Source organism: Pongo pygmaeus, chromosome X (assembly GCF_028885625.2).
Source record: "Pongo pygmaeus isolate AG05252 chromosome X, NHGRI_mPonPyg2-v2.0_pri, whole genome shotgun sequence".
Taxonomy (NCBI): domain Eukaryota; kingdom Metazoa; phylum Chordata; class Mammalia; order Primates; family Hominidae; genus Pongo; species Pongo pygmaeus.
Window position 1 is genome coordinate 55,027,774 of NC_072396.2, and position 22,086 is coordinate 55,049,859.

The window sequence follows — 22,086 nt, forward strand, 5'->3', positions numbered from 1 at the left end:
GGTTCAAGCGATTCTCCTGCCTCAGCCCCCCAAGTAGCTGGGACTACAGGCACGTGCCACCATGCCTGGCTAATTTTTGTTTTTTTAGTAGAGACAGGGTTTCACTATGTTGGCCAGGCTGGTCTCGAACTCCTGACCTTGTGATCCGCCCACCTCAGCCTCCCAAAGTGCTAGGATTACAGGCGTGAGCCACCGCACCCGGCCTCGGGGCTTCTTTCCTCCCTGAATACCTCCTCCTGGCCTGATCACACCCTCCCATCTCAGAAAGCTCCACCCTCAAAGATGTCCACAGCAACATCATTTAAAATCAGAAGTTGTCCAATGTCACAATGCCAGAATCACAATAGATGGAGTAGTTGGCAGCCAATTAAAAAATGCAAGCTTGCCATGATTATTATTACCATTAATAATAACAGTAATAGTTACATATGTAACCAGAAGGAAGCATACCCATGTTGTCTCTGGTTGGTGGGACTGTGGGTGGTTTTTATTGTCTTCTTTAGGTTTTTCTGTATTTTCCATATTTTTGACAAAGAACATGTATTACTTTTATAATCAGAAAAAGCCATATAAAGAAACAATGAGATGATCCTGTTCTTTGTCTCAATGATTCTGATTCTGGGTATCTATGCTAGGAAAATACACATTCTATACACAAACACACTTTTGTCATATTGGTATTTACAACAATTCCAAGTGGGAAACAAAAATGTCCATCTGTAGGGGAGCACACCTTCACCTGTACCTCTTCCCTGCCAAAAAAAATGGCCAACTGTAGGGGTTCAGTTAAATACATTATGGTGTCTTCATATAATGGAACATTAAACAACCTTTACAAATGATCCTCATGTAGGGCTTTTAATAATCTGGGAAATGCTCAGGGTATTTTAAGAAAAGGATACAAACATGTTTATATAGAATGATCTCACTTTTACAATTATACATGTCTAAAAAACACCAGGAAGAATTTATGTCACAATGTTCATTGTGCTTATTCTCTGGGGGCTCAGATCACAGGTGATTTTTTTCCTACTTCATCTTTTTCTGTAATTTCCATATTTCCTATAGTGACCAGGTATCATCAGAAAAAAAAGAAAAAGCTGAAATGAGTCCCTGTACATCTCCACACACTAATAAATCCCACCCATGCTTAAGGCCTGGCCACAGTCTTCGTTTACCCCATTCTGTATGTGCTGGATCTCCCCACTCAGATCAGCCTGTGCTGGAGGAGCAGAGGTGCTTCTGAAGGAGGTCCATATGGCTGGCCAACCAAGTCGTGTTTTCCTAAGAGGCTCTCTCTTCATGACCAAGTTTTGGTGCTCACAGAGATCTATGGCCCCTGTCCCAGCTCAGGCATCCACATGCCTTTCAGGGGCCGGGCTCCAATCTCCAACCCTTCTTCCATCCTGGCTGCCAGAAGGAGCTTTCTCACACAGTTTACTGTCACTCCTCTGCTCAAATCTGTCAGTGGCTCCCCTGTGCCTGCAGGGTAAAGACCTAGCCCTTTAGCCTGACATTCAAAGCCCTTGATGAGGCTGGGCGTGGTGGCTCATGCCTGTAATCCCAATACTTTAGGAGGCCGAGGGGGGCAGATCACCTGACTTCAAGACCAGCCTGGCCAACATGGCAAAACCCCATCTCTACTAAATTTATAAAAATTCGCCAGGCATGGTGGCACGTGCCTGTAATCCCAGCTACTCGGGAGGCTGAGGCAGGAGAACCACTGAACCCTGGAGGTGGAGGTTGCAGTGAGCTGAGATCGCGCCACTGCACTCCAGCCTGGGTGACAGAGCGAGACTACGTCTCAAAAAAAAAGACTCAAAGCCCTTGGTGATGTGGCTTCTGCTGACCACTCCAGCTTCCTACACCTCCCTAAACATGTCCCGTCTTACTTCATCTGGCCAACTGTCATTCTGTCTTCTGGATCCAGCTCACCTCCTCCAGTGAGCCTGCCCTGAGTTCCCGGGCTGGGTTAGGACCCTGTCTGGGTTCTCACATTCTCCTTTGCTCCCTTCTGTCCCACTAGTCACAGTGCTTATCATGTATTTATACATCTGCATCCATATTCCTCAGTAGACTACGAGCTCCCTAGGACAGGGCCAAGGTCCCACTGCCCTCTCCAGGCAGATGCTTTGGATAAATTAGCTCCTTCAACCCTCACAACAACCCTGTAACATAGATGATTGTGCCCCATTTATCCAATGAGGAAACCAAGACTCAGGGAGAAGGTGGCCACCCTAGGTTGCCTACCTGGGTGGCAGAGTTGGCATCAGAGCTGGGAACGATCTCCCAGCTGCCTTTTCTCCTACACATCCTACATCTCCCCCACCCCAAGGCAGGGGGCAGACTGAGTAGTAGAGGTAGGGGGCACCCAGGGAAGGAGATAGGAAGAAGACTCTGGCAAGCTGTGGGCACACAAGCTCAGGCCTGTGTAGGCTGATGGGCTCTGACTGGAGGCTTTGTTACAACGAGCTCTGTCTGGAGATGTCTCATGTGGAGTACAGACTGGCATTTCCAAGGATCCAGGGTGTACAGTCCCTAACTGGGGGCTCAGTGTGGGGATTTCAGTCTAGAATTTCACTTAGGGGTTCAGGCTAGGGAGTGTAATCTGGCGGGCCTGATGTAGGGGCTTGGTTTGGAAGCTTTAGTGGGGCCTGGTCTGGGCTTGGCAGTCTAGGATCTTGGTTTGGAGTTTAGTCTTGGGCCCAGTGTAGGCAACTGAGGCCAGGAGTTCCAGATGGCCCGGTATGGGGAGATTGGTCTAGGGTCCAGGCTCCAGAGTGCAGTCTGGAAAGTAGAAAGTGGGCAAGTCAGTCTGGGGAACCAGACATATGATTCAGTGAGGCTCAGCCTGGGGAATTTAGTCTGAGGGGTAAAAAATTGGGAGCTCAGCTTACAATCTTGGGCTGAGGATCTTAGCGTGCATATCTCAGGCGGGCTCTCATTCAGAGATTCTCATTCTGAACAGCTCAGAAAACCAGACCGGGAAGTTGTTTCTGGGGACAAAGTTTCATCTTTGGACTTGATGTGGGGAGCTCAATCTGGGAGGCTCCATTAAGGAAGCTCAGTTGGCCAAGCTCTAGCTGTGAGGTTCTTCCCGGGGCCTCAGATAGGGTTGGGATTGATACAAAACAGGAAGCTCAATTTCTTCAACTCAGGCTGCTCTGCCTATGGAGTAGCCATTCTTTATTTCTTTACTTTCTTAATAAACTTGCTTTCACTTAAAAAAAAAAAAAATAGGCCAGGCGCGGTGGCTCACGCCTGTAATCCCAGCACTTTGGGAGGCCGAGGTGGGTGGATCAAAAAGTCAAGAGATTGAGACCATCCTGGCTAACATGGTGAAACCTCGTCTCTACTAAAAAAAAAAAAAAAAAAAAAAAAAAAAACAACAAAAATAAATAAATAAAAATAAATAAAAATAATAAAAAAGATAAAAGGCCAGGCGCGGTGGCTCATGCCTGTAATCCCAGCACTTTGAGAGGCCAAGGTGGGCAGATCATGAGGTCAGGAGATCGAGACCATGCTGGCCAACACGGTGGAACCCCATCTCTACTAAAATAGAAAACTTAGCCAGGCGTGGTGGTGCGTGCCTGTGGTCCCAGCTACTTGGGAGACTGAGGCAGGGGAATCACTTGAACCCAGGAGGTGGAGATAGCAGTGAGCCAAGATTGTGCCACTGCACTCTAGCCTGGTGAAAGAGTGAGACTCAGTCTCAAAAAAAATAAAAATAGGCTGGGTGCGGTGGCGCAAACCTGTAATCCCAGCACTTTGGGAGGCCGAGGCGGGTGGATCACGAGGTCAAGAGATTGAGACCATCCTGGCCAACACGGTGAAACATTGTCTCTACCCAAAATACAAAATTTAGCTAGGTGTGGTGGTGGGCGCCTGTAATCCCAGCTACTTAGGAGGCTGAAGCAGAAGAATCGCTTGAACTTGGGAGGCGGAGGTTGCAGTGAGCCGAGATCGCGCCACTGCACTCCAGCCTGGGCGACAGAGTGAGACTCTGTCTCAAAAAAATTTAAAAAAATAAATAAATAAATAAAAATAAAAATAAATAAAAAATAAATAAATTTCTTAAACTCAACCGAGGGCCAATTTTAGAGGGATGGGCATTAGCCAGTGCATTTAGTAATAAAAGCAGCTAACATTTATTGAGCCTTTACCATGTGCCAGGCATTGTGCTAGGAGCTTTACCCAGATTATCTCATTACTTCTCAAAACAACCATATGAGGTAGGTATCATTATCATCCCCATTCTACATGTGAGAAAACTTAGGCTGAGAGGCTGAGCAGCTTGCCCAAGGATATACAGTTGAGAAAATGGACTCTATCTGGAGCCCACCCTAGGTTGCTTTCATTGGTGGCTCACTTTGGGTCTAGTGCAGGGAGCTTATTTGGATAATTTTCACCTGGCGATGTTATGCTGGGGATCCAGTGTGAAAATAAAATTGCAGAACTGAGTCCTGGGAGCTCAATGTAGACATGGGACTAGGCACTTAACCTGTGTGGCTTAATTTGGGGGACAGTCTAATAATCTAGGGCATTAGTCCTGGAGCTCATCATGGGACTCTCCATCTGGTAAATGAAAAATAGGGGTCGTTGGCCGGGCACAGTGCCTCATGCCTGTAATCCCAGCACTTTTGGAGGCTGAGGCAGGTGGATCACGAGGTCAGGAGTTTGAGACCAGCTTGGCCAAGATGGTGAAACCCCGTCTCTACTAAAAACACAAAAATTAGCCGGGCACGGTGGTGGGTGCCTGTAATCCCAGCTACTCGGGAGGCCGAGGCTGCAGAATCGCTAGAACCAGGGAGGCGGAGGTTGCAGTGAGCGGAGATCGCGCCACTGCACTCCAGCCTGGGTGACGGAGCAAGACTCTGTCTCAAAAAAAAAAAAAAAAGAAAAGAAAAAGAAAAAAGAAAAATAGGGGTCATCAGTCTAGGGGACTTGGGCTGGGGAGAACACAGTCTGGAATCTCTGGAGCTCAGTCTGGGCTGCTGAATTTCAGGGTTCCCTCTGGGGAACTCAGGGAATCCAGTCTGGGGGCTCAGTGGGGCTTCAGTCTGTAGGATGGACCTGGAGAGTCAGTCTTTTAAGTTCAGGCTGAAAGTTTCAGTCTGAGGGATATGAAATAGGAGAATTAATCTAGGTTGCTCAGTTTGGCAATACTTGTCTATAGAATGGTGGCCAAGGAGATCAGACTGGGAAGCTCTTTTGGGGACCTCAGGCTGAAGGCTGTCACTGGGAACCCACTCTCAGGGCTCAGTGTGGGAAGAGTATTCCAGGTGGGAAGAGGCCCAGTCTGGGGATCTTAGTTTGAGAAACCAGTGTTGGGATCTATAACTGGGACCTCAGAATGGGCTTAGTATGAAGGTTCAGTTTGGAGATGTCAGTCCATGGGGCCCATCCCAGATAATCAGTCTGGAAGGCCCTTTCTAGAAGTTTAGGCTGGCACCTCAGTGAGGGCTCTTTTTCAGCAGGAGGAATGAGGTACTTACTTATGCTGCAGATGTCTGCTTGTAGAGCTTAGATATTAAACTTTCTAGAGGCCTAGTTCTTTCTAGGGGTCCAGGCTTGGTAGCAAAGTGCCCCATCTGGCGGGGTGGAGAAGGCTCAGTTTGGGAAGCGGACACAGCAGTGGACACAGCTGTCCACTTCCCCTTCTTTTTTTTTTGAGACAGAGTCTCACTCTGTGGCTCAGGTTGGAGTGCAGTGGCACGATCTTGGCTCACTGCAGCCTCTGCCTCCCAGGTTCCAGCCATTCTCCTGCCTCAGCCTCCAGGGTAGCTGGGATTACAGGCACGGCCACCACGCCTGGCTAATTTTTGTATTTTTAGTAGAGATGGGGTTTCATCATCTTGGCCAGGCTGGTCTCAAACTCCAGACCTCAGGTGATCTGCCCGCCTCAGCCTCCCAAATTGCTAGGATTACAGGCATGAGCCACCACGCCCGGCCTCAACCCCCATTTTTATGGCTTTTTAGGACCCCATACTTTCTTGGTTTTCTTCCTACCTTTAGGGCTGCTCCTTCTTTTTTTTTTTTTTTTTTTTTTTGAGATGGGGTCTTGCTCTGTCACCCAGGCTGGAGTGCAGTGGCGCCACCTCGGCTCACTGCAACTTCTGCCTCCCGGGTTCAAGTGGTTCTACTGCCTCAGCCTCCTGACTAGCTGGAATTACAGGCGTGCACCACCATACCTGGCTAATTTTTGTATTTTCAGTAGAGACAGGGTTTCACCATGTTGGCCAGGCTGGTCTCAAACTCTTGACTTTGTGATCCACCTTCCTCGGCCTCCAAAAGTGCTGGGATTACAGGTGTGAGCCACCGCGCCCAGCCTAGGGCTGCTCCTTCTAAGTCTCTTTTGCTGATTCCACTTCCCTGAGCTTTGTCCTTGGCCTCCTTTCTCCTCCTTTTATACTCACTCCCTTCGGTGATCTTAGCCAGCCCTATGGCTTTGGAATACTATCTATGTGCCAATGACATCCAAATCTCTCCCTGGAATTCTAGATCCATCTAACTGCCTGACTAGCAGCTCACTTTGAACATGTCCAAAGTCAGACTCCTAAGATCATCTCAGGAACCATCACCGCTAGCCAAAAACCTACAAGTCATTCCTGACTCTTTCTCCCAAGCCCCACATCCACTCCACCCTAGTCCTCTCAGTGCTGCTTCTGAAAAGAATGTATCCTGAATCCAACCATTTCTCACCGATTCTACTGCTACTGTCCTCATCCAAGCCAACTTTTCTCACGTGGATTATTGCAAAAGCCTTCTAACTGATCTCTCAGCTCTCTCTCTTGCTCCCCAAGTAATCAAGATCGAAACCTTCCCATGGCTACCCACCAAACTCAGAATAAAATCCATCTCCTTATCTTGGCCTTCAGTCTTTGCTCCTCTCTCCAACCTCATTTCTACCATTCTACTCTCACTTGTCATGTTCAGGTCACACTTACCTTCTTCCTGATCCAGAGATATGCAACCTGTCCAGCACCCCACCTCCCCTAATATCTCCCCTTGCCTTGGACACTATACTTGCTGTTGCCTCTGCCTGGAACATGCTCCACCCCAACAGGCATGTGCCTACCTTCTTTTTATTCAGGTTTTGACTCACTGTCTTCTAGTCAGACAGGCCACCCAATCTCAAGTAGGCTCTCCAGCCACTGTCATGCCACCCTCTTCTAATTCTCTGAATTATACTCAGCACCTATCTAATATTCTACTGTGTATTTATTTACTTCTTTATTTATTCTTGAGATGGAGTCTCGCTCTGTCACCCAGGCTGGAGTGCAGTGGCTCATCACAGCTCAATGCAACCTCTGCCTCCCGAGTTCGAGTGACTCTCCTGCCCCGGCATCCCGAGTAGCTGGAATTACAGGCACCCACCACCATGCCCAGCTATTTTTTTTTTTTTTGAGATGGAGTCTCGCTCTGTTGCCCAGGCTGAAGTGTAGTGACGCAATCTCGGCTCACTGCAACCTCCGCCTCCTGGATTCAAGCAATTCTGCCTCAGCCTCGCAAGTAGCTGGGATTACAGATGCCCGCCACCATGCCCAGCTAATGTTTGTATTTTTAGTAGAGACAGTGTTTCACCATGTTGGTCAGGCTAGTCTCAAACTCCTGACCTCAGGCGATCCCCTGGCCTGGCCTCCCAAAGTGCTGGGATTACAGGCGTGAGCCACTGCGCCCGGCCTCTACTGTGTGTTTATTATTTTTGTTTACTGTGTCTCATTGCTGACTAGAATATATGCTCCCTGAGATCAAGGACCTTGTCTGTTTTGTTCACCTCTATATCCCCAGTACCTAGAACAATGCACAAAAACATGGAGGTGCTCAGTAAGTAGCTGTTAAGTGAATGAATGAATGAATGAATGAAAATAACAATCTGGGGAAGAAAAAGTGGGGTAGGCCGGGGGAGCTCTATCTGGGTTGTGGGGTTCAGGTTGATACTGGAGGAATCGGGATAGAAGACTTTTCTAGTGGTTCAATGTGTAAGGATTCAGTCTGGGGAGGACGTATCTCAGCCTAGAGATCCAAATTTGAGAGGTGGAAAATTTGGGGTCCAGTCTAGGGTGCTCAATTCGGAGGTTCTTTTGGGAGGTTCATTCTGGGTAGTGGCTGGCGGACAAGGAAGATAGCTCTAAATCTGGAGGATGGAAAATTGATGAGCCAGGGCTCTTTCTGGGGAGCTCAGCTGTGGAGATTCTGTGATGTGGGCTTGGACCGAGGGGTCAGTCTGGCCTCTCAGCTTGGTGGCTCAGTCCCTGAGGTTTCAGGCTCGTTTCCTTTCTCATTTGGTACAACTTCATTTGGGGGTGAGTCTAGGGGTCAGCCTTGGGGTCTCGATCTAGGAAATGGATGAGTTCCTTTAGGGGATCATAATGGGCATGCCACTCAAACTCTGGGGTTCCAGTTGGGAAGTTCAGGTTGGGGATCTCCTTCTGAATGTTCTCTACAGGTGTTCAGGCAGGGGTCTCAACTTGGAGGTCCCTGCCTGAATACCCAAAGAGAACATTCAGAAGGAGGATCTCATCCTGGGGTCTCACTTCAGAACCTCAATGTGGGCCTTTCAGTTTGGAGATCCTCCTCTGGGATCTCAATCATGTGGCAATGGAAGGCCGACCCTGTCAATTAAGTCTTGGGGTCCTGCCTCAGAGGTCTGGCCTAGAGCTATTAGTGTGGAGGAGTAGGAAGGGGCCTGGGTGCACACACTCACTTTGGGCATCCTTGCTGTCTGGGGAGCCATGGGGCAGCTTTAACAGATAGTCCTTGAGAAGAAGCTCATAGCGGGGGATGCGCTGCACAGGCTCCAGCATGTGGTGCTGCAATGTCAGGTTGCCACAGGCTTCCTCCTTCTGTGACAGGCAGAAGCAGAGGGGCTCAGATCTGGCTGCAGATCCCCCACCACGTCCCTGCAGACCTCTCCTCCCCCAGTCTGCTCCCTCCAGCTTGACCACTTACCTGCACCTCATGGATGATGACTTTAAACTGGGTGGAGCGCTCTGTCCAGGTGTTGACCAGCTCCACGGCCCGGTCAAAGTTCTTCACATACTCACCATACATCTTGAGGAAGGGGGCCAGTTTCTGCAGGATGTCTCCAATGCGTGGGTAGCGGTCCCTGGGGTGGAATTACGGGCTGATGTGGTCCTGCTGCTCTTTGCCCCTCAGAAACTTCCCCCACAGGTTTCCAGCCCCAGGCAGATACCTTTCATCTCAGTCCTAGAAACCTACTTCTCAGCTAGTCTTCTCCTTCAGAAATGCTGCTTACATTACAGGCCAATGAGGCCAAGAGGCTCGGCTTGACTTCAGACCACAGCCTGGGATGCCACCTGCCTCAATTCTGCCCTGCCTGAGTACTGGTTGAGGTACTCACCCTGAGACCCTACTGCCAGGACCACTTCATATACTTATTATCAATTGTGTGCTGGGTGATGCTGGGGACACAGAAATGAGTCACACCCATTTGAGCCCTGAGAGGGTCACCATCTGGTAGGTAAGAAAAAGAGACCAGGCCTGGTCGTACTCCTCATTGGTCAGTCTGGTGCAGGAGCAAAGCAAACCAGACCTGGTCCCAGCCCTCAGGGTTCACAGACTCGTGGGGAGATACAGGAACCAGGCTTCATGCTGGCTCTCTGTGGTCACAGTCTGGTGAGGGGGGCACACTTGACTCTGTAGGTGTGGAGAATCTGTAGGTATGGGGAATGTCGACATGATTTTAAGCAGGGAGAGACATGGTCTGACTGTTGTTTAGAAAGACCATTCTGGCAAATGGTGTGGACTCTAAAGGCTGGATTGGAAGAAGGCCTGAGAGGCTGCCTGTAAACCTTGCCCTTCTACCTCAGGACTCAGCTTAGGCATCACCTTCTCCCAGAATCCTTCTGTAATCTCCAAGCTAGGCTTGGTCCATTTGTCTGGATTCCCACAGCCTCCCATTCTCTGCTCTATCATAGCACTGTAAAAATAACAAAAGCTTACATCCATTGAGCACTTATTGTATATACCTGGTACTGTTTTTTTTTTTTTTTTTTTTGAGACAGAGTCTTGCTCTGTCGCCCAGGCTGGATGCAGTGGTACGATCTCAGCTCACTGCAAGCTCCACCTTCCAGGTTCACACCATTCTCCTGCTTCAGCCTCCTGAGTAGCTGGGACTACAGGCACCCGCCATGCCCGGCTAATTTTTTGTATTTTTAGTAGAGATGGGATTTCACCGTGTTAGCCAGGATGGTCTCGATCTCCTGACCTGGTGATCCGCCCGCCTCAGCCTCCCAGAGTGCTGGGATTACAGGCGTGAGCCACCATGCCTGGCCTATACCTGGTACTGTTCTAAGCTCTTTTATGTATTATTTAATCCTTAAAACAACCCTACAAGGTAAGCCGTTATTATTTCCCCCCATTTTATAGATGAGGAAACTGAGGCATAGCAACTTAAGAAACTTGCTCAAAGCTAGCAAGTGGCACAGCTGGAATTTGAACTCAGCCAATTTGGCTCCTAAGCTCATACTCCTGTAGGCTATGCTATTCTGTTGTAATTTTCTGAGTTCTGGTCTGTGTTCCACATCAGACTGGGAGGTCCTGGAAGGCAGAGCTTGGGCCTGATTCTTTTTTCTTTTTCTTTTTCTTTTTTTTTTAAGACAGAGTCTAGCTCTATCACCTGGTCTGGAGTGCAATGGTGCAATTTTGGGTCACCACACCTCCGCCTCCCGGGTTCAAGTGATTCTTGTGCCTCAGCCTCCCGAGTAGCTGAGACTACAGGCGCGCGCCATCACGCCAGGATAATTTTTAATGTTTTTAGTAGAGACAAGGTTTCACCATGTTGGCCAGGCTGTTCTCGAACTCCTGACCTCAGGTGATTCACCTGCCTCAGCTTCCCAAAGTGCTGGGATTACAGTCGTGAGCCACCGTGCCCGGCTCTGATTCCTTTTTCAAAAGTCACTAAGAGGAAGAGCAAGCAGAAATGAAGTCTTGTGTACACCTCTGGGTCTGGGCTCGGCAGGCAGGTGGACAGGGGAGTGGGCAGTCTAGGTCTAGGGCCCCTCACCATTCCTCCATGCGCTTCTCTAGCTCAGGCAGCAGGAACTGCTGGTGGAAGCAATAGATGGAGCAGATGTTAGAGAAGATGCCGTGGACAACGTCGGCCGGGAAGGAACTGCGGTTCCGAGCTTCTTCCAGCAGCCGGGCACAGAACACCTGTGGGGCAGGGCAGAAGCACTCAGCCCAGCTGGGCCTGGGGCTTGACTGGTGAAGGGTGAGGGCAGTAGTTGTGGGGAGGCTTGTGGAGCTTTGGGATCAGCATTGGTCTTGAGACTGAAGAGACAGGGAATGGGGTTAGGGTTATATATTGGGGAGATGGATTTCAGGTTATTCCAGCAGTCCCTGGCTTTGGCCCCCACACTTGAGGTTGGTCCCGGCAGAGCAAGTATTCTGGCTGAGATCTAACTCAAGTGCGAGGGTGCCTTCTGAAGAAATGTTAGGCTGCTTGGGCACAGAAAGGAGTCCCTGCTGCCAAGAGTTAGGCTTTGGAACAATTAGAAGTCAGGATCAAGGTCAGGCTTAGAATTAGATTCAGGGTCAGAGAGAAAGTTGGAATTAGATCTGTTCATTTAATGAATATTTTTGAGTGTCTGCTGTGTGCGAGGCACTGTCATACAGGGTAAGATAGAGCAGTGAACAAAGATAAAAATCTCTACTCTCAGGGATTCTAGTGGATTTGGGATCTGGAATAGGGCCAGGGTTAGAATGAAGTTCACAGCTAGGGATAAATTCAGGATCTGGGTCCAAGTCAGTACTAGCGTCAGAGTCACAGTCAGGGCTGGTGTACCTGCCCAGCGTTAGGAGTGAGGGTTGGTATCAGCCCTCACTGATCAAGCTTGGGGCATAATCAGAGTTGGCTTCAGGGACAAGTTGACTTCAAGGTCAGAGAGGAGTCTTACCGCCTCTAAATTCTGGCCACAATGGTGGGATTGAACTCAGGCCCTATCACTTCCTCCTTGAAAAGCACCTACAAGGTCCTGGGGCCCTGGTACCCCCAAGGGGCCACTCACCTGATCCAGGAGATGGAGCCTGGAAACATAGGCCTTCTCAGTTTGCAGGAGCTCATTGGCAATGTGAAACACCTTTTGCTGCACAGTCAACTGGAAAGGAGAAATAGTAACCCCTGATCCATCATCCTCTATTGTAACCCTCACCCAAGCTCCCAGAATTCTTAAAACGGTTCCCATGCCACTCTAAGCCTAATACCACCCTAAGATAACCTTGACCCCCATCTCTAGATCTGTAAGTCCTTCAGCTTCATCCCTGAGTCCCCAGTCTACCATAAAGCCTACCCCTCCATTCTGATGATGTGCACTCCCTCACTCAACAACTCATTCACCTGCTCTCTCTATTCACTCAGCAGAGTGTAGTGGTTAAGCATGTGGGATGGTAAGTCAGACTTCCTGGGTTCAAATCCTAAGCTCTGCCATTCACTAGCTTGCGTAAGTTCTTTAACAGCTCTGTATTTAGGATGCCTCATCCATAAATACAGATAATAATAGAATCTATTTAATGTAGAGGCTGGTGAGAAACAAAAACAAAACCAAAACAAAATAATAATAGGACCGAAGTCCATTGGTAATGGAGACAATTAGATAATTTAATATAAATAAAACACATCAGACTACAGATTAAATGGTGTATAAATGTTAATTAATCATTTATTCACCCACTCAGTACACTATCAGCAAGGGCTTGCTGAGTACCTGGGGTGTGAGAAAAGCACAAAAGTATAAGAACGTATAAAACTCATTGCCTGTTGGCCCAGTTTCCTATTCCTTAGATATATGTGTTGACCACCTGCCATGCCGGCAGTCCCTGGCTTTGGCCCCTACACTTGAGCTTGGTCCTAGCAGAGCAAGTATTCTGGCCGAGATCTAACTCAAGTGCGAGGGTGCCTTCTGAAGAAATGTTAGGCTGCCCGGGCACAGAAAGGGGTCCCTGCTGCCAAGAGCCTTCATCTGCACAGCCTTGGGCCCCTGTAGGGCTCTAGCTCTTGCGCCCCTCCTCCAGCTGTTGAGAAGTCTCTATGGATGTAAGAGACTTTCCGTTTTACAAATAAGGAAACTGAGGCTTATGGTAGGGAAGCGGAGAGGGAAAAGACTTGCCCAGTGTCACAGAGCTTGGAAACAAGGTCTTATTTCGAGAAATACTGAGCTAGGGGAAGAATCAAGCATAAACGGCTCCCAGGTTCTCCACATGGACCTGCCTCTCAGTGAACACAGGTCAGTACCTCCACAGACTCCTGTCTCTCCATCAGGGGCACTGGGATTTCTCTGTCCTTCTCTTCCTCCTCCTCCTCGTCGTCCTCCTCCTCCAGGTCACTGTCAACCTCTTGGGAGCCAGGCCGGTGGGGGTCGGCCAAGGCAACAGGCACACTAGCCAGGGCAGGGGGCCCAGGGCAGAGGCTGTGGCTGGGGGGCCCGTCATCACTGACGAAGCAGGTCTCCTCGCTGTTGGATGGCGAGCTGATGCTATCAATGCCGCTGTCCCGGTTGGGCACCTTCTCGCCGTCCCGGGGCCCAGGAGCCAGCAGAAACAGGCAGCGGGAGGCCTCACCCTCGGGGAGCTGGGGCACTGGTGGCTGCGAGGTTGGCTGTGGCAACATGGCTGGCTCTGGGGGACCTGGGCTGGGGCCAGGGGCTGGCCTATCCGAGGCGACAATCACAGGCTCTCTGAGGTGGGTGGTGGACACACATGGAGGCAGGGTATGAGCCTGACTGAGAGGCCTCTCCTGACTATCCCTTCCTGTCCCAGGCTCCCCCTTTCCCCTAGAGGGTGCCCTAGGGACCAGACTCACCTTTCAAACTTCTCAATCAGTGAGGATACTGCTGCAGAACTGGGGCTAGCCTCTGCCCTGGGGGCTAGGCCCTTGGCCACTCGGGGGTCGGCAGGCAGTGGGCGTGATGGTGGAGGGGGGATGGGCTCCAGTGGGGGGGGCATCCGGGGCATCTGCAGGTAGCTGGGCTTTGGGGGCACTGGAGAGACGAATGGGGAAGAGAGAAGGGAGACATCAGTGAGCTGGATTTGAGCCTGGCTAACATGGTGAAACCCCATCTCTACTAAAAATACAAAAATTAGCTGGGCGTGGTGGCACGTGCCTGTAGTCCCAGCTACTTGGGAGGCTGAGGCAGGATAATTGCTTGAACTCAGGAGACGGAGGTTGCAGTGAGCCAAGATCATGCCACTGCACTCCAGCCTGGTGACAGAGTGAGATTCTGTCTCAAAAAAAAAAAAAAAAAAAAAAAGCTGGATTTGGAGGTGGCTGTCTGTCATGGCCAGGCCACAACCCCCTCCACAAACCCCAATCTGCACCTTTGCCTGAGGTAGACACAAAGGGGCTGAGGTGAGATCACAGTATGCACACATTAGCCTCAGGCCACAGCCCTCTGTGCACTAGGTAGGTAGCACTGCCCCGGGAGCACGGTGCCTCCTTATCCTTCTAACAAACCGTCTCTTCTCTGCCACTGGCTAACTTCTCCCCTCCTCTGTCCCCTCCCCTGGGCCACTTCTCTGCTCTTTTTCAGGACCACTTACCCTGTGGCTTCGGGCCCGGTGCCCGCTTCAGTGGTGAAGGACGCTGGCTAGGGGTTTCGGTTGGGGGGCCTGGGTCTGAGCGAAGCCGCTGGGGACCTTCTGGATGAGGCTCTAGGCTTTGGCCAGGGTCAAGGGACAAACTTTTAACCAGGATCCGGTTTCCCTGGTGCAGCCCTGCAGGAAGGGAGAAAATGGGTGTGAAGTAACTGACTTTAACCCAAAGGGGACTGGGGTTAAAGTTAAGACTGGCATGTCTTAGCAGCTATCTGGGGTATTGGGTTTCCCTGAGCCCCTTTCCTGGCCACAGTGTTTTTCTGGGAAGCCCCTATCCTAGCCCTCAGATGGAGAGCCAGACCCAGGGCTGGGGCTGGCTGTTTTCATCAATAGATAAGAATTCTTTGTGACTAGTGCACTGATTCCATGTATGTCAGCAGGCAGTATTACTAGGGAGTTTAACCAGGCTGGGGGTGGCTGTGAACACCCTAAAGTTTATACATGCGTTTGCATCCCTTGTTTCTACAGCCACATAGGTATGCTGAGTATAAACCATTCTTCAATGTTTTTGTTAAGGCCCTGAGAATATCTAGACTTTCTTGTTTACAATTTTGTGCAGCTAAGTGTGCTTAAAAATGATGAAATTGTGTTTCATGAGCAAGTTTTGCTTCTTGAAATCCCAACTTCTGGCTGGGCACAGTGGCTCATGCCTGTAATCCCAGCACTTTGGGAAGCTGAGAAGGGAGGATTGCTTGAGCTCAGGAATTCGAGATGAGTTTGGGCAACAAAGTGAGACCCTGTCTCTACAAAAAATATAAAAGTTAGCTGGGCATTGTGGTGTGCACCTGTATTCCCAGCTACTTGGGAGGCTGAGGTGGGAGGATCACTTGAGCCTGGGAGGTGGAGGTTGCAGGGAGCTGAGATCACCCGACTGCACTCCAGCCTGGGCAAAAGAGCGAGACGCTGTCTCAAGAAAAAAAAAAAAAGAAGAAGAAAAATGAAAAAAAAAATCCCAACTTCTCAGCAATCTGTACTACCTTCCTCAACTTCCACATCTACACAGACCCACATGCATCCCTGCCACACACACACGTGCAGCATCCAGAGTTCAGGTCACAGGAATAACTTTAAATCAAGCAGCCAGTTCAGAAAAAGGGGAGGCCTTTTTATACTGTCCCTCTTCCCTCACTGTATGTCCCCTAAAGCCACCTCTATGTTTGGCTCTAGAGGAGATGATGGTCATGCTTAGGAGAGAGGATTTGGTCTGGGAGGCAGTGAGGGACCCCCCCATCCCAGGGATGGCATGCCCCAAAGAAAGGAATGTGGGGCTCATGTGGTCCTGGCTGGGCAGGGGGCTGTGGGAGTGCCTCAAATGATAGAGAAGTCACGTGGGGCCAGAGAGGCGTGGGAAAGGCCTTGGATGCTAGGCTGACATCCATCCTGTAGCAGAAGGGAGCCACAAAAACCCCTTGCACAGGGAGAGATGGAGGCAAACAGGTGTGAGGACAAGAGAGTGAGCAGTAGTCAAGAGCTCCCGGAGGTACCACCATCACATGGTGTAAGTTATGCTGTGCCACAGCCACATGGCCTCCCACTCACAGCCACAAAGGGTCTGTTAGCCTATATCACACACAGTCTCATAAATGACTAGTCACAAATGGGCCCACTCAGTCACAGAAACACTTGGTGTTATTTATACCATTTCGCCCAACTGCAGGTGATTGCCCTCCTGAAAGCCTAGTTACACACAGTCACAAAGACCTGCGGTCACAACCTCATACGATCACACAGCCTCACAGTATCACACACACCTGCAAACATGGTCATGCAGTCACAAAGACACACAGTCACACAATGGCAATTCTACCATCTCACACACAGCTTCATACAACCACCCAACCACATACAATCATATACCCAGTTAGACATTCTTCAAACATGGTTTCACTGAGTCACAAAAGATATACATTGTCATTTACACTGTGTCTCACAATTGCAGGGCCATGGAGTGTCATACACACCATAATGTCACACCTGCAAACATGGTTACACACAAAGACTATAGGCACACAGAGTCAATTATACCATGTCAGACACAATCACACACAGTGGCGAAACAGCATAAAGTCACATGATACCACACACTCAGAAACACAAACTCACAATCACAGACATGTGGCATACAGGTGGCCCTCCATATTCATGGGTTTTGCATCCTCAGCCTCTGCATGGAGGCTGATTGATCGAAATGTTTGGGAAAAAAAACAAAAAATAACAATACAACAATAAAAATTATATAAATAAAACTCAATACAGTATAACAACTATTTACATAGCATTTACATTGTATTAGGTATTATAAGTAATCTGGCGATGATTTAAAGTATACAGGAAGGGTGAGGTGTGGTGGCTGACGCCTGTGATCCCAGCAATTTGGGAGGCCAAGGCGGGTGGTTCACTTGAGGTCAGTAGTTCGAGACCAGCCTGACCAACGTGGCAAAACTCTGTCTCTACAAAAATACAAAAATTAGCTGGGTGTGGTGGTGGATGCCTGTAATCCCAGCTACTTGGGAGGCTGAGGCGGGAGAATCGCTAGAACCAGGGAGGTGGAGGTTGCAGTGAGCCGAGATCACGCCACCACACTCCAGCCCGGGTGATAGACTCCATCTCAAAAAAAGAAAAAAAAAGTATACAGGAAGATACACATAGTTTATTTGCAAATAACATGCCATTTTATATAAGGGACTTGAATGTTGGCGACTTTGGTATCTTCAGGCTGTCCTGGAACCAATTCCCCCATGGAGACCAAGGGACAACTGTCATTTACTATGTCATACTCATCTAACAAACACATCCACGGTGTCCCTGGGTCTTAGCCATAGGCCCAGGAATACACACATTTATGGGACACTTGCCTCCTCCTAAACAGTCACATACAAACTCTGCTGTCAAAACATACACACACAAAGACCTCTGCACCCTCCCTTCCAGTGTCACACAGGCAGAAAGAGTCACAGGGGATTTTAGGTCTCCCGGTCCCAGAGGGAAGAAATAGCCCAACCCACAGGGTTCCAGCAGCTTCCCTAGGCCCCTGATCTCACCCCTGGCTACATCCCAGCCAGGTCCACCCCAGGGGACTCAGATCAGGGTCCTTTCCCAGCACTGAGGGAACAGGGTGCCCCAGACCCCAGGCCGAGTGCCCCTCCCCAACTCTGTACCTTGCTTTGGGTGTCATTCCTCACTTCCTTCCCCACCTAAGCTGGCAGGGCCTGGCCAGGATGGAGGAGGCGCTCCTCTCCACTCAGCTGTGCCGCTTACCCTGCCCTGCTCAGCACATCCTGGCCTGGTCTTGCCCTGCCCTCCCCCTGGGCGTGGGGGTGAGGAAGATGAATCACCTGGAGGGTGGCACAGGCGGAGACGTGGTTGGAGAGACACACGGCCAGAGCAAGGGAGAGAGACAGAGAGGAGCTGACAGGGCCAGAGTTGCAGTGAGTAAAGCCAGGCACCCTGCCATGCAGAGACCCCTCCTCAGATATACACACATAGGTGCCAGGGTCCCTGGTGCCCCTTGTCTGCCTCCTTGGGCCTGGAGGAGCCCACCTATCTCCACACCTCAAAGCAGGCAGGCCTCTCTGGGCAAGCCCTCCCTACCCTATCTGTAGCAAAGCAGCAGGGTCCCTGGATAAGGCTGCTCTCCTTCTGCTCCAGTGCTGGTCCTCACGATGGAGTGACCATACATGCCACTTTCCATGGCCCTGCCCTAGCCCACCCACTGCTCCCTCCTCACCCATCTCACCTGAGAACCCAGAGACAGGCCTGCCTCTCCATTCTCTCTGCCTCCTTGCAGGCAGCCCTGCAGGAAGAGGAGGCTGAATGAAATGCAAAGATTACCTGGAGTCCCAGGTGAGAGGGAAAGAGATTGTCAGCCCAGTTTCTAGTGAGGAGATGGAGTCAGAGAGAGAGGCAGTGACTTGCCCAACGTCACAGAGCAAATCAATGAATGGCACACTTTCGGGCAGACTGGTCACGGACTGGATTCCTTTCTTATTAACCCTGCTCTCCAAGGGGAAGCTGGAAAAGAGGGGAACCAGGAGGCGCGGGTGGACCCAACGGCTTCAGAAAGTCCCAAACTGCAGTGTAGCTAGTGAGAGGGACACCACTCAACCCTGTCCACAGGGAGTTGAACAGGGGTCCAGTTTAGGAGCCTAGGCCTGGCCAAGAACCAGACTAGGTTTCACTGAGCGGGGGAAGGTTCACGATCCCTCCCTCTTCGTTTCAGGACTCCCTCTCCCTTGTCTCTCTGCCTACATTTCCCTGTCTCCTATTTTCCCTCAGTGGCCTCCTTGGCTCCAAGTCTTGCTCCCTCCAGGTGGCTGAATGAACTTACTTACAGTCCAGCTCAGATCATGCCACTTACCTGCACAACAACCTTCTGTAACTCCCTACTGTCCATGGGAAAATAGAAACTTCTCAGCTAGGCCGGGCGCCGTGGCTCACACCTTTATTCCAATACTTTGGGAGGCTGAGGTGGGTGGATCACCTGAGGTTGGGAGTTCGAGACCAGCCTGACCAACATGGAGAAACCCGATCTCTACTAAAAATACAAAATTAGCTGGGCGTGGTGGCGCATGCCTGTAATACCAGCTACCGGGAGGCTGAGGCAGGAGAATCGCTTGAACCCAGGAGACGGAGGTTGTGGTAAGCTGAGATCGCACCATTGCACTCCAGCCTGGGCAACAAGAAACTCTGTCTCAAAAAAACAAACAAACAAACAAACAAAACACCAAAAAAAGAAACTTCTCAGCTAGCTCTCAGTGGCCCCTCATGACCATGCTGAACTCTATGGCTTTCCTTGGCTGAGTTTGGTCTCCAGAATATTTTTGAACCTAGTAGACCCTGTGCTTGGGGATGAGAAAATCCCATCCCTACCCTTGGGGAGTTCCCAGGGTAGGCCCCCCTCCTCCTTCCTAGCAACCACAGCCCTTCCCACTGCCCCATCCCATCCCTACCCAGCAAGGTCCTGGATTCATTTTCTCTAGCCCGTTTTTTTTGTTTTGTTTTGTTTTTTTGTTAAGACAGGGTATCGCTCTGTTGCTTAGGGTTAAGTACAGTAGTGTGATCAGGTCACTGTAACCTCAAATTCCTGGGCTCAAGTGATCCTCCCATCTCAGCCTCCCAAGTAGCTGGGACTACAGGTACTCACCACCATGCCTGGCTATTTTTTATTTTTTTTGTAGAGATGGGGTCCTTCTTTGTTGCCCAGGCTGGTCTCAAACTCCTGGCTTCAAGAGATCCTCCTGCCTCTCCCTCCAAAAGTGCTGAGATTACAGGCATGAGCCAGTGTGCCCAATTCCAGCTCATTTTTCTTGTGGTTGATAATTCACAACATTATCACACCCACACCCACACCTCCACACCTGACAAGATCCTCCACCAGCACTGCCCCTTCCATCAATGGATTTACAATTCCCCAATGCCCAGTAGAGCAGAGATCACCAAAGAGCCCCCGTCACACACATTTGGTCACACCACCAAATCTTTCTTATTTTTTATTTTTGAGGTGAGGGCTTACTATGTTGCCCAGGCTGGTCTCGAATTCCTGGGCTCAAGCAATCCTCCTGTCTCAGCCTCCCAAGTAGCTGGGACTACAGGTGTGTACCACCACACCCAGCCACCACCAAATCTGATAACACTTTGTGGAAACGTACCCAGCCACACACCAACTGTGCACATCCCTCAAAGACCCAGAAAGAGAACCACAGAGCTACTCATGTCTGTGTGCACCGTGCTCGGCACAACTGCACACACGCAACCACCACTGCCACTCGGACATCTCTTGTCACCTAGGAAAGCATACTCTAGGCACCCCAGGAGTGCCAGTGCACTGTGCCAGCTCTGCTGTGGGGATGGGGGTGGGGTGTGCACCTTTCCTGCCCCACTCTCAAACCCCTGCCCCCCCAGGCATTCAGCAGGCCAGAAGGGCAATCTTGACCCTTACCCTCAGGGAGCTCCCAATCTCAAAGACAAAAGACTCTAACTCAGGAAAGGCAAGGAGGGTGAGCCTGTGGGGACTGGGAAAGCTCAGGGGAGGGGAATGGATAGGGTGGCCAGATAAAATACAGGACACTCACTTAGTTAATTTTTTTTTTTTTTGAGACAGAGTTTCGCTCTTGTTACCTAGGCTGGAGTGCAATGGTGCGATCTCAGCTCACTGCAACCTCCGACTCCTGGGTTCAAGCAATTCTCCTGCCTCAGCTTCCCGAATAGCTGAGATTTCAGGTGCCTGCCACCAAGCCCAGCTAATTTTTGTATTTTTGTAGAGATGGGGTTTCACCATGTTGGCCAGGCTGGTCTCGATCTCCTGACCTTAGGTGATCCACCTGCCTCAGCCTCCCAAGGTGCTGTGATTACAGGCGTAAGCCACCACGCCCGGCCACTCAGTTAAATTTGAATTTTAGATAAACAAGGAATATTTTAGTATAATATGTCTCATGAATACTTATACTAAAAATTTCTTAAGCTATACTTAAAAAATGACTTGTTGGGCCAGGCGCAGTGGCTCATGCCTGTAATCCCAGCACTTTAGGAGGCCGAGGTGGGTAGATCACGAGGTCAGGAGTTCGAGACCAGCCTGGCCAACATGGCGAAACCCCGTCTCTACTAAAAATACAAAAATTAGCTGGGCATGGTGGCAAGCGCCTGTAATCCCAGCTACTCGGGAGGCTGAGGCAGGGGAATGGCTTGAACTTGGGAGGCGGAGGCTGCAGTGAGCCGAGATCGTGCCACTGCACTCCAGCCTGGGTGACAGAGTGACACCCTGTCTAAAAAAAAAATGACTTATTGTATATCTGAAATTCAAATCTAATTGTATTAAATACTTTCTGAAGGCTAATTCTGGCAACCCTAGTCAGGGAAAGCTTCCAAATGAATGTGGCAGAGCCGGGCCTTCAAGACAGCACCTGGTAGCCAGAGTTCCTCCAGACTCTTGTCCACTTAAGCCTCAAGCAGGCTAGGGACTCTACCCAATTTTTTTCTGCAATGGGCATCTGAATGCTCACAACAGTGCCATTATTTCAGGGATGGCCTTGAATCTGGTCTTTTTTTTTTAAGTCACTAATTTAAAAAACCATGATACGTGACTATTCCCAACAAGGGTGGTGTCATCATGATCACTGATTGAACTGCATGGATTGAACTCCTGCAGCACCTGTATTAGGAACAGCTGGCTTAGGACTTGCACAGACCTCAGTTTAGATCCCAACACTACCTTTTACTAGCTGTGTGGCCCTGGGCAAGTCTCCCCATCTACCTGAGCCTCAGTTTCTTTATCTGGAAAAAAGGACAATAATAGCAGTTCCTTGGTTTGGGGGAGCCTATGGGACAATGAAGGGAAAGAGCACAGTGACCCACCCCCACCCCACCACATACACACAGAGTGATATGGGTTAAATTTGAAAACCAACAGAATCACACATCCACAAAGCCCCAAAACTACACACATAGATACATAAGCCCATGGGCTGTAGGCTGCAA

The 22,086-nt window shown here is 49.9% G+C and overlaps 1 protein-coding gene across 1 annotated transcript in view; it reads right to left on the reverse strand.

Moving 5' to 3' along the window:
- FGD1 (FYVE, RhoGEF and PH domain containing 1) overlaps positions 1 to 22,086 on the reverse strand; it is a 49,991-nt gene that overhangs the window by 11,253 nt on the left and 16,652 nt on the right. Inside the window, exons 2-8 of the mRNA XM_054471278.2 lie at positions 14,560 to 14,733; positions 13,823 to 14,000; positions 13,256 to 13,697; positions 12,033 to 12,122; positions 11,030 to 11,178; positions 8,953 to 9,109; positions 8,708 to 8,846 (exon numbers count right to left, since the gene is read on the reverse strand). Coding sequence (XP_054327253.1) covers positions 8,708 to 8,846; positions 8,953 to 9,109; positions 11,030 to 11,178; positions 12,033 to 12,122; positions 13,256 to 13,697; positions 13,823 to 14,000; positions 14,560 to 14,733 — 1,329 coding nt within the window. The remainder of the gene's footprint in view (positions 1 to 8,707; positions 8,847 to 8,952; positions 9,110 to 11,029; positions 11,179 to 12,032; positions 12,123 to 13,255; positions 13,698 to 13,822; positions 14,001 to 14,559; positions 14,734 to 22,086) is intronic.